At 37.0% G+C, this 18,728-nt stretch overlaps 1 protein-coding gene across 1 annotated transcript in view; it reads right to left on the bottom strand.

Moving 5' to 3' along the window:
- Positions 1 to 18,728, bottom strand: part of nos1apa (nitric oxide synthase 1 (neuronal) adaptor protein a) — a 102,210-nt gene that overhangs the window by 6,936 nt on the left and 76,546 nt on the right. Inside the window, exons 8-10 of the mRNA XM_084129809.1 lie at positions 18,492 to 18,653; positions 12,399 to 12,564; positions 9,711 to 9,860 (exon numbers count right to left, since the gene is read on the bottom strand). Coding sequence (XP_083985935.1) covers positions 9,711 to 9,860; positions 12,399 to 12,564; positions 18,492 to 18,653 — 478 coding nt within the window. The remainder of the gene's footprint in view (positions 1 to 9,710; positions 9,861 to 12,398; positions 12,565 to 18,491; positions 18,654 to 18,728) is intronic.

Here is an 18,728-nt window from a genome sequence, read left to right as displayed (position 1 = left end):
GGGAAAAAATTGACAACAAAAAACCCACAACTTGCCATTTGTGACGGGTCTGCCTTTCTTTTCCAGGCACAGCAATGGGTAACAAGACGAGTTATAATTCACAGGATTGATCTTCAAGCCTCATCTGAATACATTTTACCATGAGGCTTAAACAAGCACAACATGCTGCTATAATGAGCTCTGGAGAGAAATGAGCAGGAGAAAAGTAGCCACTTGTCTGTGGTTTCATGTGATTGTATCACTGCACATATTGATCTGCAGTAGTAATGAAGCCATCTGAAATCCCAGGGACATTATTCACTATGCACTTCAATGGCCGACATGTTATTTCATCTGGTAATGTTACAATACCCAGATTAGTTCAACTGTTTGTGTAGTATCAGCCACAGGCGGCCCACATTTCCTTCACTGACAGTCATATTGTGCACAAAACTGGAAAACACGTGAAAATCAAAAGCTTCATTTAGATCAATTGTTTGATTGCAAAGCAAAATCATGTTTAAAAAGTCTGTTTTGTGCCATTTCATCCATTTCATATTGATCTACTCCTAAAAAGCACATAAAACAAAGCAATCTGTGGTTGGTCTTGTCCTGAGTGTGTAGTTCTTGGACAGAATAAGTGCAAACTGGATAAGGCTTTATGACGTAAAATCAAAAGTATGGGTCTGTGAGACTAGATTTTGAGTGAGAAAGATGTATAGCAAATCATCAGCTTTCAATTTAGAGCGTGACGCAGTGATAATCGGATTTGAACCTTCTCCACAGGGCTGGGCATAATCGTGTAGCTCGAGGCAGCAGTATAAATACCTCAGTCAGGCTCCACCAAAGTGGCAAATGCTAGGAGGGTGTCTGACACGCTGCTATTCTGGGCTGGTTTATGAGCTCCTGATGTGTCCCAGCACGAAACCTCTGGACCCAAGGGTGTCCAGCCCACACACACACACACACACACGCTGCATGGTACAGGGTTCCCACTATTTTATGACCAACGGATTTCTATGATATATCCAGTCGTTCGAGTTTAGTGCATAATGATTTTTAAAAATCATTTTACAGCAAGGACTGCACTTATAATTTTTAGCAGATAAAATATTTTAGTGTATTCATATTTTCACAATTTTATTTTCTATTTCAAATATGATATCATTGATATTTATTAGTGCTGTCAAAACGATTAATTGTGATTAAATCGCATCGAATGTAAACATTTTTGTTTATATAATATATGCGTGTATAATATTATTATATATGGGTTTGTGTGTGTAAACACCCATATATGTATGCATATATATATATATATATATATGTGTGTGTGTGTGTGTGTGTGTGTGTGTGTATGTATGCATGCATATATATATATATATACAGTGAGGAAAATAAGTATTTGAACACCCTGCTATTTTGCAAGCTCTCCCACTTGGAAATCATGGAGGGGTCTGAAATTGTCATCGTAGGTGCACGTCCACTGTGAGAGACATAATCTAAAAAAAAAAATCCAGAAATCACAATATATGATTTTTTAACTATTTATTTGTATGATACAGCTGCAAATAAGTATTTGAACACCTGTCTATCAGCTAGAATTCTGACCCTCAAAGACCTGTTAGTCTGCCTTTAAAATGTCCACCTCCACTCCATTTATTATCCTAAATTAGATGCACCTGTTTGAGGTCGTTAGCTGCATAAAGACACCTGTCCACCCCATACAATCAGTAAGAATCCAACTACTAACATGGCCAAGACCAAAGAGCTGTCCAAAGACACTAGAGACAAAATTGTACACACCTCCACAAGGCTGGAAAGGGCTACGGGGAAATTGCCAAGCAGCTTGGTGAAAAAAGGTCCACTGTTGGAGCAATCATTAGAAAATGGAAGAAGCTAAACATGACTGTCAATCTCCCTCGGACTGGGGCTCCATGCAAGATCTCACCTCGTGGGGTCTCAATGATCCTAAGAAAGGTGAGAAATCAGCCCAGAACTACACGGGAGGAGCTGGTCAATGACCTGAAAAGAGCTGGGACCACCGTTTCCAAGGTTACTGTTGGTAATACACTAAGACGTCATGGTTTGAAATCATGCATTGCACGGAAGGTCCCCCTGCTTAAACCAGCACATGTCAAGGCCCGTCTTAAGTTTGCCAATGACCATTTGGATGATCCAGAGGAGTCATGGGAGAAAGTCATGTGGTCAGATGAGACCAAAATAGAACTTTTTGGTCATAATTCCACTAAACGTGTTTGGAGGAAGAAGAATGATGAGTACCATCCCAAGAACACCATCCCTACTGTGAAGCATGGGGGTGGTAGCATCATGCTTTGGGGGTGTTTTTCTGCACATGGGACAGGGCGACTGCACTGTATTAAGGAGAGGATGACCGGGGCCATGTATTGCGAGATTTTGGGGAACAACCTCCTTTCCTCAGTTAGAGCATTGAAGATGGGTCGAGGCTGGGTCTTCCAACATGACAATGACCCGAAGCACACAGCCAGGATAACCAAGGAGTGGCTCTGTAAGAAGCATATCAAGGTTCTGGCGTGGCCTAGCCAGTCTCCAGACCTAAACCCAATAGAGAATCTTTGGAGGGAGCTCAAACTCCGTGTTTCTCAGCTACAGTCCAGAAACCTGACTGATCTAGAGAAGTTCTGTGTGGAGTAGTGGGCCAAAATCCCTCCTGCAGTGTGTGCAAACCTGGTGAAAAACTACAGGAACCGTTTGACCTCTGTAATTGCAAACAAAGGCTACTGTACCAAATATTAACATTGATTTTCTCAGGTGTTCAAATACTTATTTGCAGCTGTATCATACAAATAAATAGTTAAAAAATCATACATTGTGATTTCTGGATTTTTTTTTTTAGATTATGTCTCTCACAGTGGACATGCACCTACGATGACAATTTCAGACCCCTCCATGATTTCTAAGTGGGAGAACTTGCAAAATAGCAGGGTGTTCAAATACTTATTTTCCTCACTGTGTGTATATATATATATATATATATATATATATTATTATATATTAAGTGGCCAGATTTTATATTTCATGATGCACTACATCATGTGGTAAAGAATAAAAAATGAACTGCTGAACAAAGAGCAAATATATCTAGACCCCAAGCCAAACCACTACCATCTCCAACACTTGGAGAATAACAATGAATAAATAAAGCATTTTAACCCATTATCTCCAACTTGTTTGACCTAGCAGGTGTTCAGGTCAGCAGAAGATGGTCCAAACATCAATAATTCATTTGAACCCCCTTTCTATCATGAATCTTTAAACACAAGGGCAGGGGGAAGGGTAATACGTTAGCCCTGGATAACACATGATGAGAGGGTCAAGGTGGAGTAACTCAGAATGCATTTGCTCCATCTGACTCACCATCCCTGTTATCAACTCCATCATTAACACAAACGAGGTGGAGAGCTATAATGGCACAGCGGTCCAGAATAAAAGCATCAATCAGGACTCCTAAATGAAAAGGGCAGAGAAACTCCACAAGTAAACTGCACTGTTAGGACTATCCATTTACTTTATCTCTGTTGAACAGCACTGCTGGCTGACTAGTCTCCTTGGTACTGTAGATATACTGTAGCGCATTTAAGGGTAGAAAGGAAATAAATTAATAAAACCTCAAAAGAGCAACAAAAGTGGCACCACCAAAAACCTGGAGGCATGGATGGATACAATAGCTATTTGTATGTTAAGTAGTGTATTGGAAGCCACACCAGCACTTTATAAAAATGCATTGGAGAAAAAAAAGGATTTTTGAAAGATGATAAATCTCAAACTATATCAGAACAGTGTTAAAATTAAGGTGAGACCAAAACCGGCACTGAACACATAAAATATAGATCTGAGGATGTTTTTATGACAATGTTCTGCCACTGAAAAAAAAAAAAAAAAAAAAAAACACTGAACATAATGGGAGACAATGCCCCCATTTTCGTTCGACTTCTCAGATCAATAATTAATCAAAGGCTCTGCCACATCAATGTCAAGCAGGAACATGAATGCAATGCAACTATCTGCAAGTTTATCACCGATGAAATGAAGGGATTTGGAGCAATAGACTGTGATGCGAGACAATGACAGCTTATCCACCTGATCGACGCTCATGTGTCTTTGAATAAATCATTGGAATCAGATTTGACTAAAGGCGCGTAACAGAGCATTCTGTGAAATATAGCCAATTCATTTGCTTTATTTAAAGGGCAGTTTTAATTTCATGGTGTGTCACCCTTCTAGGGCATAAAGGAGTTCAAATCAACTGAACTGTATTGGAGTTCACTTTATAACACGAAGGATTTTTTTTCCAGTCAAGTGCAGTGACAATCTAAATAGGTCAGTGCCCCGGACTTCACAATTCACATCTCCTTGAGGACCCTTGTAGGTCTTTTCCTAATCCTGAAAGGAAATAGAATGAGAGTTCACGGTCTCTACAATAGATGGAGCTGAACACCTCAGACTAAAGTACTTTGCCAACTACAGTGCGAGCAGGCTGGCCCGGGCTTGAGCTTCTAATTCAGAAGCACCCGAGTTTCCAACAGCTTCTCTCAGAAGCGGCAGCTGTACTAAAATGAGATGTGATATTGTTATGCAATTTCAATTACGCCGCAGGGAGAAGGATCAATCCGACAGCCGCTCGTTTCCCCGAGCGTGCAAAGATGAGACAGCAATGCTCCAGAGCATCCGTTAAATTACACAGCGATTCAGAGGGTGTTCTCTGCACTTGCTGGTTTTGTGAGCACACGTTTTAGTGGAGATTTCTATTTCTTGAAGCTTTGCTTTCATTTGTGTGCCAGCGATTCTTGGAAAAGCAGAAGGATTGAACCTCATCTTAACTAGGAAAGTCAATCGACTGTAATATTCACGATAGATATAGGCCAACGTGTAACAGTGTTCACTTAGAGATGACTGTTAAAGTGATGCCAATTTGTATAGCCGTTTTTAAAAGCTAAAGAACACCTTGATCCAGTAATTCAACTTGATGCATGTCACTGAACATTCACTGACAATGACTCTCACACTGAATGAACAGTTACACAGTCATGCAGTGGCACTGCAAAGCTCTTAAAAATGACAGAACTCATTGTAAATGGCTTTGAAATGAGTCATATACTTTGAAAACCTGCAGTAAGCTACAGGAGGGACAAGTGATGGTTTATTAATCATGACACCAAAGACTGTGGAATAAATGCTTTTTTTCCTCAAAAACTAGCAGTGGCTAGGATTCAAGGACAAGATCAATGGCGAATTAATTAATTTTAAATAATTAGCAATGATTCCTCAGGCATTAGTATCATGTAAAAGATTTTTTTAGTAGAGTATGTTCGTGTAAAAATGTTCATGTTTTGAGTGGTTTTCTATAGAGTGGTTAGGGCTTTGTGGGCAATTCCAAGCAAATTACTTTTCAAATCAGGAGTCCACCGCCAAGGTTCTAGAAATGCGCTTACACAAACTTTAAAGTGCGTTTACATGCACGTTCTTAACCCAATTACGCTTAAGTCGACAATGCATCTTATCTTGTAAACGCGTTAACCTGTTTTCCTTTATCGGAGTAAGCCCATAAACGGCTTAAGCATAAACTGATCAACACAGCTAGATTTTTGCACCTTACCCTGATTTCTCTCGGCATGTAAACACATTAAGCTGCGTTCTGCCGTCTTATTGAAGTGTGCATGTGTGATATGTGACAGGAAAGCACCCTTACTGCGGATTTAAGCACATCCAGACAGAGCGAGCCTTTCGAGGAAATATATAATCACAAACTCGGACTCTTTCTTGACATAAGAAATTATGCTTTCATCTCAAGTAGCTGAATTAGAAGTGTTTAGTGGAAATGCTGCATCTGTAACATGAGAGTATAATATACGAGTTCATAAATTTCCTGCTGACATGTTAGAATACTTTATGCTTAAATGCACTACTGGGAAATAACCTGATTTATTAAGGTCTTGTAAACACAGTTTACTTGAGTTGCAGGGCTATAGGTTTGCATGTAAACCGGGACAACGGGTGATTTCAAGAACCTGATTTTAGGGAGTGATCAGCATATTGGTGTGCATGTAAACATGCTCAATGAAAAGGAAGTAGTGACAGATCTTTTCTTACATATTGTGACATACATTTGAGTGAACAGACTATCAAAAAAAAAGTAGGGTGGGAACTAACAATTGTTCTATCAATAGGTTGTTGATCGAATGGAGGCAAATAATAAAGCAATAATGTGTTTTTTTCAAAATATGTAATGTATAAGCTTAAGTCTTACTGAAAAATCATACCAGTTCAGTTTTAACAGACCTAGAAAATTAAAATGTATTGTAGATCAGTTTCATCAAGCATCCATGACATTAATCAGACTACAATCGGCTTTGTCGCTGTGTGGCCACTCCTAGTGACGAGCATTAAAAGGGTTAGTTCACCCAAAAATGAAAACTCTGTCATTAATTACTCCCCCTCATGTCGTTCCAAACCCGTAAGACCTTCGTTCATCTTCAGAACACAAATTAAGATATTTTTGATGTATTCCGAGAGCTTTCTGACAGAAGAGAAGTGTCAGAAGTGAAAGTGGTAATAACATTGCAGTCTATTATTTCATCAGAAAATACCCTAATTTGTGTTCCGAAGATGAACGAAGGTCTTATGGGTTTGGAACGACATGAGGTTGAGTAATTAATGACAGAATTTTCATTTTGGGTGAACTAACCCTTTAATACTTCAAATATTTGATTATTTACATACAAATGAAAACTTAAGCTGGGCTATGCAAAAAACTATCAAATATAGACACGACTTCAATGTAATTCTATGGGATTTCTTCACTTATTTTATCGTTCACCTTGCAAAAAATCAAGTGATTGGTGAGAAAAGAAACATCACACTTCTGATCAAAAAGCTGCATGATTTGAGTTATCAATCATACCTGTAACAAAAACTATGTGGGATGAATTATGCACTAATACTACTTATTTAGACTTGCTCAAATCCCCAACTTGCATATAACAATAACTGTGAAGCTTGTGTCTTAAGCAAACACCACTAATACAAATGTACTGTGTCCTTGAAGGAGGAGACATCAGAAAAAAGAAAAACACCAGTCTTCTTGTGTTCAGACAACAAGACGTTTCCCTGAGGAGGATTTAGACCACAGCTCACAGCTGGGTCTTGGCCTCCAGACCTGCTGCGAGACAACATGACTGGTCATGAATCCCTCAGAGATGCAGCCAAGAATCTGTGGGAAGATTTTGTTACAAGCCTAAGGGAGATTTAAAGATGGTAAATACTTAATTTTAGTTTTGTGTGAAGAAAAAAATATAGGCATAAATGGAGTAAAATACAGACATTTAAGACCAACAATGCTTTCAAAATCCTGTATGTGTGGGAAGACTTGCTTACCACCCTATTATTACCAAGCTAATCGTGTGCACTTGTCTGGCTCTAAATGACACTGAGTACACACACAGAGAGAGAGAAAGAGAGAGAGAGAGAGAGAGGAATGGGAAAATATAAACAGAGAGGTTAAAGAGGCGAGTAGTTTATCAGAGAGGTACAGGTAAGACATTGAAATATCACTTTTTAGAAGTACAGAAGAAAATGAATGCAAGAAAGCAAAACATATGCAAAGCAGTCAGACACAACAAGCTCTTCTGAGTATGAAAATAATGAATAAAGTATGTGGGTTGTGAAAATTCTGACACACTAATTGGGGTTCTTGTTGGTAAAGATCTGACCGGTTTAGGCGCCTCGTTACCCTTAGGGTATAATTAGCGTAGCGTCCTCAGTCCACAGTCATTCAATTAAGAGTCTGTTCTGTCGTGCATGCTAAAACAGATGTAGCTGGGTAATTGTCTTCATTCTGAGCACTTCTGATGAAAGGTGGTCTAAGTGGCTGAGCATATCAGTACATACATACCTAATACTGCCCAGAAACAAACCTGCAACTGTACAACTGATGTTATAGATACAATATCACAGGCTAATTTATAAAATTAGTTCTAAAGTTCAGTTCATATAGATGTACTGTATCTCTTGTAGTTAAAAACAATTACTTATTTGTGAATATCCAGCAATTACTTTGTGGACTCTAAAGGAGCGTTAACACGTACAGCGATTCACAATGACAAGGGTTTCCAGGGATGCAACAAAGTTTAGAACTTTATGCAAATGAGCATCAATGTGATGTGGCAGCTACCAATAGGAGTGAAAATGTATGACATGATCCGCCTTCTGTGAGCGATTTAACTTTTCTATATTCGTCTTTTCTAGATTTGTCACTTGCCATACTGTAAAAAATTATATGATCAATAAGTTATGTCAACATATGTTTTTACATTGCTTTAACTCATCACAATAAGTTAAGAAATTTTGAACTTCAATTTAAAAATTATACTAAGTTATACAAGTATTATTGTATTAAGTTATACAAGATTCAACTCTTTTTTTAAAAAAAAATTCAGTTTAATGTAATTTAAGTTGAAATGACTTAAACATCCAAGTTGATTGTACTTAATTTAAGGTAGCAACTTTTTTTTACAGTGTATGAAGGGATATAAAATTAAGACTTTAGAATAATGTTACATTTGTTAATTTATAAATAAAACACTTAAATATTATTCAATATTCAATATATTACATTTTATTATTACTAATAATTTTTATAGTTTATAATATATAAACTAATAATAATAATAATAATAATAATAAACATTATTATAATAATATTATAATAATAATAATAATAAACATTATTATAATAATATTATAATAATAATAATAATAATATTAAATATTATTACTATATATATATATATATATATATATATATATATAATTATTCATTGTTAATTGATCTTATGAAGTGTTACTAACATGTCAAACATGATCTGTCTTATTCATATTATGCATTATGCACTGTTGCAATTGTACATAGAATGTCAACTTTTAGTAGCAAAAAACTGATTATTTGTCAAATTAGAGTGAATCTTATATTCCCAAGCAATATATCTAACTTGTGATCAAAAGTTATGGTCAGTTGCACAGCCCACCAACAACACTGTAGGGAAGTGTTCGGAAGTAGGGGCGGCCATTATGACCAACAATACTGCCACTAGAATCGCTGACTGTGTGAAAGTCCCATTAGAGGAGATACAAGAATCTGACATCTAACGTGTGTCCCTAAACTTCAAAATGGAGACAACATTATTTACTATGCTTTGGGACCGTTTCCTCTTCAATACATCACATAAAAGGTAACGAACAAAACAGCCACCAAATGGGTAAAGTCGCCCTGGTGTCCCAGAATTATCAGCAGTACAAACAGCAGAAGGTGGTTTGACAATTTTGACATTGATTGACTTGAACCGTTTAAGCAGAGCATCAAGCAGTGTTTTTCGAAGACGTGTGCACAAAATCACATTAAACAGCAATTTCGTCCTCCAAGCAGTCAGAGGGGGCATGTTTGTTCAGGACATTGAGCAGACGCAGGCTGCTCTCGTCCTGCGGTCCCCAGCTTTCATCACTATCATCTGTGTTTGACTCGTACTCGGAAGCAATTCCCGACTCGCGGAACTTTAGCAGCTCAAGGCTACCCAGAAGCTCGTCCCGTGATGAGGGCGAGGCGCCTTGGGATGACGTGTCGGGGCTCTCATCCTGTTGGGGTGGTCCAGGGAGAAAGCGGAAACACTCAAACTTGATCAAGCACTGGTCCCTACCTATTGGACTGCACAGCGGCAGGGAGAGCGGCGTCCCGTCGTTGAGCGGAGGTAGGATGGCGTCCTCTGGTCTCGGGGTGGTGGGGTCGCATAGGACTGGGGGCACGTTAGCACGGAAGGTGATTTCAAGGAGACTGTCTTGAGAGCCCACTGTTGAGAGAGAGAGAGAGAGAGAGAGAGAGAGAGAGAGAGAGAGAGAGAGAGAGAGGGAGAGAGAGAGGGAGAGCTTGAGGGCATTTTCACACTTGGTTCATTTCAAGAGCCTGAGAGCGCTTCACATGAATTTTAAACTAAAGCTCCAAAGCAACTTTAAAGCAAACTGAAAGGTAAAAAGAAAAAATATGGGAAAATACAATAAATACATAAATACAAATAAGTAAAATACTACGGTGCAAAAGTTTGGGGGCAGTAAGTACTCATCAAGTACACATTAAATTGATCAAAAGTGACAGTAAAAACATTTATATTGTTATAAAAAATATATATTTTAAATATATGCTGTTCTTTTGAACTTTCTAGTCACCAAAGAATCCTGAGAAAAATGTATCACGGTTTGCACCGTAAAAAATATATTTTTAATATAACAGCTCAACTGTTTTCAACAAAGACGTTATATGTTACTTGAGCAGCAAATCAGCATATTAGAATAATTTCAGAAAGATCATGTGACACTGAAGACTGGAGTAATGATGACGAAAATTCAGCTTTACAATCACAGGAATGAATTACATTTTAAAATATATTAAGAGAGTTATTTTAATAATATAAAAAAAATATATACTGCTTTTAATGTTTTTTTGATCAAATAAATTCAGCTTTGGTGAGCTTAAGAAATTTCTTTTTTAAAACATTACAAAAAAATCTTACCGACCCCAAACTTTTGAACTTTTCAAAATGGACTAGTCAGTGGTCTGCCTGAACCCTGTCTAGTTGTCTAGTTCTTAAAGAATCCCTGTATGAATAGGCTGGTTTTAGAGTGTTTACATCAGACACACGTACAGTCATTACATTACATTATATTACACTCCGACAGAATGAGCTAAAACGTAGTCGACAGTAAGTTGCTGACTGACCAACTAGATAACTGATCAATATGGCATTCTTAGGGTTAAAATTTTTAATTAACTCCTTCAGAGTTGCTAGTACCTTTTCAAACTACTTTTTCAAAGAATATTCCCCAAATCTGGTGTTCAGTCTTTCCATTTTATCCTCTCTGTGGATGTCATCTGCCTTCCCTCATATTAAATAACACTTCATAATGTCAGTTCTGCACCACTTTATTTCCCCATTTACTCCATCAGGTTAATAACGGTGCTCTTACCCCTGCAACGCATCCTCACTTGCCCTCTCTGAATGTATCTTATGTGTTTCAGCAACTCTCCTTCACTCTCTTTGTCTTTTCACTCAGACCCTCCCATCTGTTCCTCTTCTCTCTCCCAATCACATTTAATGTCCCTTGGCTTTTTAACTTCTCTCCTATCATCGCATGCACATTCCCCACAGGGGTTAATTTCAGGCTTATTTTAAAGCAGTTAATTTGAGGACATTCTCATATAGACCAGCAGAACCTTGAGATGTGCTGTTTTTAACATTAGCTTGCATGATAAAGAGCTCCCATCCTTTTCTGTCCCAAGCGTCATACTTAAAGGAGTAGTTCACTTTCAAATAAAAATTTCCTGATAATTTACTCACCCCCATGTCATCCAAGATGTCCATGTCTTTCTTTCTTCAGTTGAAAAGAAATTAAGGTTTTTGAGGAAAACATTCCAGGATTTTTCTCCATATAATGGACTTCAATGGTGAATAATAAGAAATAAGAAAGGTGACCTTTCCAACATGGTGACGTAATGCGTGGCGCAATCTCAGAGATGGTACAAGATGGGCATTTGTGGTTAAAAAGTATATAATTTAAAACATTTTTTTAGAAAATGACAGATCGTTTTGCTAGATAAGAGCCTTATTTCTCGGCTGGGATTGTGTCGAGACTTTGAAGCTGCATTGAGACTGACATTTGAACCTTCAAACCGTTGGTTGCCATATGGAGAAAAATCCTGGAATGTTTTCCTCAAAAAACCTTAATTTCTTTTCGACTGAAGAAAGAAAGACATGGACATCTTGGATGACATGGGGGTGAGTAAATTATCAGGAAATTGTCCTTTAAGGTCACCCTTTAAGAGACGGCTATAAACGACAAATCTTCAAATCTCTTCTCACATCCTCTTTAATTATTACACCATACACTGCTCTGAAGTGAAGGTTAGAAGTGAACAGTCTATATTTTTTGCATGTTAGTGTGAAGGATTTATTTTACTAGTTTATGTATCAGATTTTTGGCAATAGCCTATATCCTACGCCTATCAATTATTTGCAGGTGTGCTAGGCTAATTGTTTATTGCTAGCATGAAGATAAAGAAATTACAACAGAAAAACAATACTGCTCTATTCTACGCATGAATGTATTGTACAGCCTGAGACTGTGAATTGTGAATTGAATTGTTGCATGATAACCTCTTTCAACTTAATAATCTAATCTAAAAAAAAAAAATCTATAACAAACTATCTAATAAAGATGTCTTGATGAAACAGACTCCTGCTTATTCTTTAATTATTATGACAATTAATTTGTCACAAATCACAGGTTTTAGAAGTTACTCTCTAGCACTGCTGAACACAAGAAATCATACTCACTAGAGCCATTTCCAGCCATCTTGAGCTCCAGCTCCTGAACCTGTTTGACCAGGAGAGAAATATGCTGCAGTAGGTCCTTATTCTGCAACAGCAGCTGGTGAACTCGAGCCTGAGCCTCAATCCTTGCCGCAGCTTCTGCGGAGAGCTGATCCTTCAGCAGATGAACCTGAGGAACACATAAACAATAGTGTGCATGCTTAAGTACATCCAATACATAGACAAGGAGAAAATAGAACGAACCAGCAAAGCAACAATACAGAGACACCCAGCAGTCTTCCCTGCTAGGAACAAAAGACTCAAACTCCATTTACTTTTCAACTTAAAGGATTATTCAAAGTTAAAGAGTTCAAGGAAACAAAAATTATTTTTATCATTGTTATTCTGAGCATTTCAAAGTCCTACTTGAAATAATTCATATTCTTAAGGTCGGACATCTCTAAAAGCTCTGTAAATGCATCCTTTCATGCACGTTGTTATGTATTTCTATTTAATATATTTTGAATGGATTTATACTGAACATGATAATCTTTGTGAAGTGTTACTATGAAGGTCATTTCACTTACTGTGTGGGTAGCTGCCATTCATGCAAATTAAAGAGTGCTTTCATTCAAAAAGCTTCTTTAACACCACATCATGAAAGACCTTTTAGCGTTTTTTATGTCCCTGACATTCCTCTTAAAATACACCCGAGTGTATACAGAGCAAAAGCAGAAGGACAAACGGCTCTTTTCACACCCACTTTAATGACGACATCATATACTGGTTAGAATCATATATAGGTTAGAATCTAATACCAGCTTCATTCTCTGGGAGTTTTCACACTTACAGTAGTCCTCTACACAATAATACAAGCACTATGAGTATTTCAATATTTCAGTCCAGATTAAGGCTGTGAATACCATGTTTACTGGGAATAAAGTAATACATTTAAATTCATGAGATTAATTATCCAGTTAATCTATCCAGTTATCTAATCTATAATTAAATCAGTCATATTTTTCTGTGACACAAAAACAATGCTAAAGGTGTTTGCATAAATAAATCAATTAAATATTATGGCTGTTTGTTTAACTAAATACCCTCAGTATTAATTTTTCACAGCTGTTTGGTCAAGTAATTATTATCTTAATTTAACTCGATAAAGGAATTATCTGTAATAGTCCCATTGCCATAAGTACCAGACATATAAGACAGTCCCTCCATACATTTTGTAATGAAATACTGCTGGGGTACGTCCTGCTAATGACAAACGTTGCCAGCTGTAAAGGTATTCAAAGTGATTATGATGCTCTTCAGTGTCCTTCATAAATCCTAAGATTCTACCCAGCGCTAGGAGGGCGAATCCATTTCCGCAGTGTCTTGTCTTGAGCACCGTCTAAGTGTCTGTTTGCTCCTAAAGTCACAGCGGCCAGCCTCCGAGGGGTCCGGGGTGATTTATGACCCAGCTTAAACCGCGTGCCCGCTCGTGCTGCCTGCCCTTAAGAACAATACATTCTCAAGACAAAGCCAATGAGCCGTTAAGATTAGGCCAACAGGGAGTAGCGCAAAAAATTGAGGGAAAAAAAATTACCATACTGTAAATGTGAACCGAAAGCTTAGTTCAGGTTGAGCCGTTTGCCATCAGTTCTTGAGTGTACATGCTTGTATGCATGTGTGTGCGTGTTTTCTGACAAAGAGTGATTGTCTTTGGGAAAAGAGCTGCCTACCATGACAAAAGATGTTGTTTTCAAAAGGGTATAGGATGTAAATGTATACAAGCCTCATATTTCATACTGTCAGTTTTATATCTCACTCTGAGTGGGGCACATTCATAAGCCAAGGCAAGTCAGGATAAATGTTGGAGCCCAAATGTTTTGATGACCATTATTTTCCTTTCCTTTCCTTTTCTTGAGTATTTTATTATTGTCTTAAAGTAAACAACAAAAGCAGAAGTGAAGAAGTGTTTAACGTCAATGCGTTGCCATTGCAATCAGTTATTTTTCGTTTCGTTTTCAAGTCTACTAATTAAGCAATTAAAAGTTCAGTGTGCAATTACATTGGGAAAATGAAAAGAGTGAGAACAGTAATATCTCTGACTGTACGATGGGAACGATCGACAATAATTGCTGTCGTTAACAGCATATAGTGAGAGAAATATTAGCTACAGTGCTGTGGTAAAAAAAGCAGAGGTTTATGAGGAGTAAATGCAGCAAGTCGAGCCTCTTTCAACATCAAGGACATGAATTTGAACAATTTAACCAGGAATGTTTCAGTTTTCAAACAGCCTGTGACATTACAGAAGCAGAGAGTCCAGTCAGGTCCAAAGTCTAAGGTGAAGTCCAATTAGCCATGTGCTGGTATCAATAGCTCATATCCTGATAACTCCTCAAGCTATTTATCATGTTACGGTATTATCACGGTATAGTATTGCATTTCGAAACAGGTTGAAAAGTTTAATTGTTCTTAAATGACAAGTTTTAGTTACTTTTTAAACCCCAAATTGGCCTTTAAAAAAATACCTTTGGTAAAAAATAAATAAATGAACAGTTAAATAACACCCAACTGTACTCGACTCGACTCGACTCGACTCGACTCAAAACTAAAACAAAACAAGTAAAACCAAGTTTATTTCCAAGTTCATGGGTAAGGAGAGTTAAAGGTTTGCATGCTGTTATTCACATACACCACTATTTTCTAAAAAAATTGTCATGCTTTCTCAAGACAAATTTAATAACACTAGAATGTCACCAAATTCACTTTCACAGACACAACCTAGAAAGTAAAAAAAAAAAAAAAAAAAGGAAATGTGTGTGATTCATGTTCTAACAATCCATTTAATCACAGTGGAGACATTCATGACCATAGTAATTTCAAAACACAAAGGCAATCTTTTCTTTTTCTTCCACTGCACTGCAGTCATTACAAGGTTTTTATATGACTGTTTATTCCATTGTTGCTGCCCTCAAACTGCACCAGGTAATTACATCAAATATTTCAGTGTTGATTTTTCCGCACACACCCCATTGAAAGCTGCAAGAGGGCAGTGGAAATCAAGCAGTGCTGAAATACGAAGAGTTTGCAGAGGTAATTTTCTTGCTGTTGTGTTGGACGTGGATGTGCGTAAACTACATAAAGCCTTTGTATACATCTATATTATTTTTCTACACAGAAAAAAACACTCCAGCAACCATAAGGCTTCTATTTGAGAGAAAATACATTAATTTGACTCTGGATGCACAACTATAACTCAATCACTGATTCAAAATACATTTTGCCTGAATTGCAATCATAAAGAATCTGAAATGTACGGACATGATATATAAAACTGGAGATCTAACGTAGGCATCGTTTTCTGGAAGTGGCAGGAGCCAAATGTTTTTGACTCATTTTATCTGTACTGATCTGTCTAAAAGGAGAATATTCCACTAGAATATGATTAAAAGAAACACAAAACGCACAAAAACCTTCCTCCGCAAATAACCACTAATCCAGACTTCAGAAAAGCAAATATCGTTTCATCTGCAGATCATTTTCCCTAAGGATGAGGGCCAATGCAAAACAAATTGAGAAATAAATTAATAAGCGACGACTGACTCGCGTGTGTCGCTTTGATAGCAGGCTTCAAAGTGTCTCTTCTTCTTCAGTGACTGAAGACATCACAGCAGCCAGAGCAAAGCCAAAGCTTGTGTTGTGTTGCAAATCATGGTCTGATTTGCAGTGGCTGGCTTTGCTTATCAGAGGTCTGACAGAAAGTACTATCCTACACCTCAAAGCAACACAGAGCCATGCTTGTTCAACAAAAGACGTGGGTCAAGAGAGCGTGGAACGAAATTCCACCCTCTGTGAGCCCGTTCTCAAACCTGTGAAGAGTGAAGTGTCTTCCATGAAAAAAAAAAAAAACACTTTAAGAGAGAGCATACCCTCTGGCTCAGCAATATGCTTATGAAAAACAACTGCTTTCTCTTCTCGCCAAACACTTGGTGTAGAACTGTGGCTAAACAAGCAAACCGCAGGCTCTCAAAGGCTGAATAAACCAGTCTAGTGCCGGAGAGAATGAAAACGCTTAATAAACACAAGACTGCAGGTTTTTTGTGCACTCCAAGCCATTCACAATCAGTTCTAATGTTGTGGTTCACATAAGAAGTAACAGCCTTTTAAAAAAGCGTTACTTAGACAAGAAATAGACATTCTTCACAGATTAACAAATTTAATTCCACGCCACAATTAAGACTGCCATTAAATAATTTCGAACTTCAAGAATATCTCAAATAAACAGTCTGATAAAGCAGCTCGGTTATCTAAAAAGGATCCAGTCGAGGTCAAAAATATTAAATTCATCAGTGTAGGAACATTTTAGCCTATTTTCCTGCTCATAAATTACTGGAGGAGCTGAATTAGATTCCTGCAGAACAGCTGTTGTTTGTATTGTGTTTATGTGTTTGAGCAGACAACAAAACATTTAGACTCACCTGACCCATAATAAAACAGAATTTGCATAATGCACAATGTGCATTAATAAAACTGTCCTCAAAAGAACAATACATGTAATTATATTGGCAAATGAGATGAGCTAGAGCTTTTTAACCTCTCAACAAACACTCCTAAAAATTAATCCATTAAATTTATAAATAAATAGGGGTGTAACGATACCCTCATGTCACGATTCGATACATATCACGATACTGAACTCAACATACGATATTATTGCGATACTCCAAAATATATGATAAAAGGTTAACAAAAAATAAACTGTTGATTAAAATACAAAATTTTATATTACATTGTGGGTGGAAATCAATAGGCTTGGAATTGGTGCTGGTAACCCAATGCAGAGGACAATGGTGACACCAGAATAAAAATATTTATGATTCTGAAGCTGAAAATACAGAATTATTTTAGACGAATATGCTTGCACTCTGTCACTGACTAGATATATATTTTTTTAATTATGTAGGCCACTTTTTACTTGTAGCATAAGACATTTGTTCATTATCAGGACCCACAAATATTCCCCCATTGCATTATTATACATTATATTCAACATTATATATAGTAGTTTAATGTAGTACTGACACTAAAACTAAAACTTTTTTTTTTTTTTTCTCACACAGTAATTTTTATTTAGGGTGAACTAATACACTATATATTGTCACTATCCACGATACATATTATATATTGTACACATTTTTGTATTGCGATATATTGGGACATGATATATTGTTACACCCCAATACATAAATATAAAATTTCTGTAAAATCTACTGTTCAACAGTTTGGGGTCAGCAAGTTTTGAAAAAAAAATAAATTAATACTTTTATTCAGCAAGGATGCATTAATCAAAGTTGCCGCCGAAAATTATCAGCTGAAAATTGCACTTTTGTTATTTAAAACATAAAAACAGATGAAAATAAAATATCTTTTCATGCCACAATCTAAATATTATGCTATAGATCTAAATATAATGCTATAACCAACACTCTTCACGATTAGTTACTCTCGACAGCTGTTATAGTAAAAAACTTTTGAGGTTTCGAGAGAGTTCCACATGTAATACTAGCTATTTCTTATGCAAAGATGTTAGCCAATCACAGCAGTGGGTGTTTACACTGAAGTCTCACAGCAGACACACCCCTTCAAACAGAGCGTTAAATCAGAGGCTAAAATCAGGGTAGCAAAAATACCTTTTATTTCTAAATCATGACAATTTTTGATGTAAAAATCATACTAAAATTATAAGTGCACCCCAGGAAACATTATAAAACAAAAAAGTTCATGTTTTAAAAGTTCCCTTTAATATTAACTTACTTTCTGTCCAATTTTTGTGTTAGTATCAATTAAAGTGTGGTTATTTTATTTTACTGGCTTGTATTTTTTAAATTCAGTATCATTCAAATGATTGAATATCATTTTAAAAGTCTAAGATGAATAAAATTATACAAAAAAAGCTCATTTAAAATGATAAATAATAATAATAAAAAAAGCATTTTCGTTTTTTTGGCCCAGAATAACAATAACCACAATAGCTCACAGCTCACTAATGCTGCAGCACACTAAATCCCACTACATCTACAAGTCTATAAATTGTCCATTTAAAGTGCAGTGACTGCATCTCACCTGGGCCACGGCCACCTGTGTCTGCTGCTGCTGCTGGGTGAGCTGTTGCTGGAGCAGCTGGAGCTGATGGTGCACAGACAGGGGAGTGCTGGCTGGGACCTGACTGCCTGATGGAAGCAGCAACTTAGGGGAAGCCAGCAGGATGTTGGGCTCCTCAGAGGGCTGGAGAAAAAGAGAGAGAACACTTGTTTTGTCAAGATCGGTAATTATTCTACATATTCGCCAAAGGAAGCTTTG

The sequence above is a fragment of the Abramis brama genome, assembly GCF_963993115.1.
Source record: "Abramis brama genome assembly, chromosome: 11".
Taxonomy (NCBI): domain Eukaryota; kingdom Metazoa; phylum Chordata; class Actinopteri; order Cypriniformes; family Leuciscidae; genus Abramis; species Abramis brama.
The sequence above is the reverse complement of the archived record's forward strand: the minus strand, read 5'-3'. Positions and strand labels throughout refer to the sequence as shown.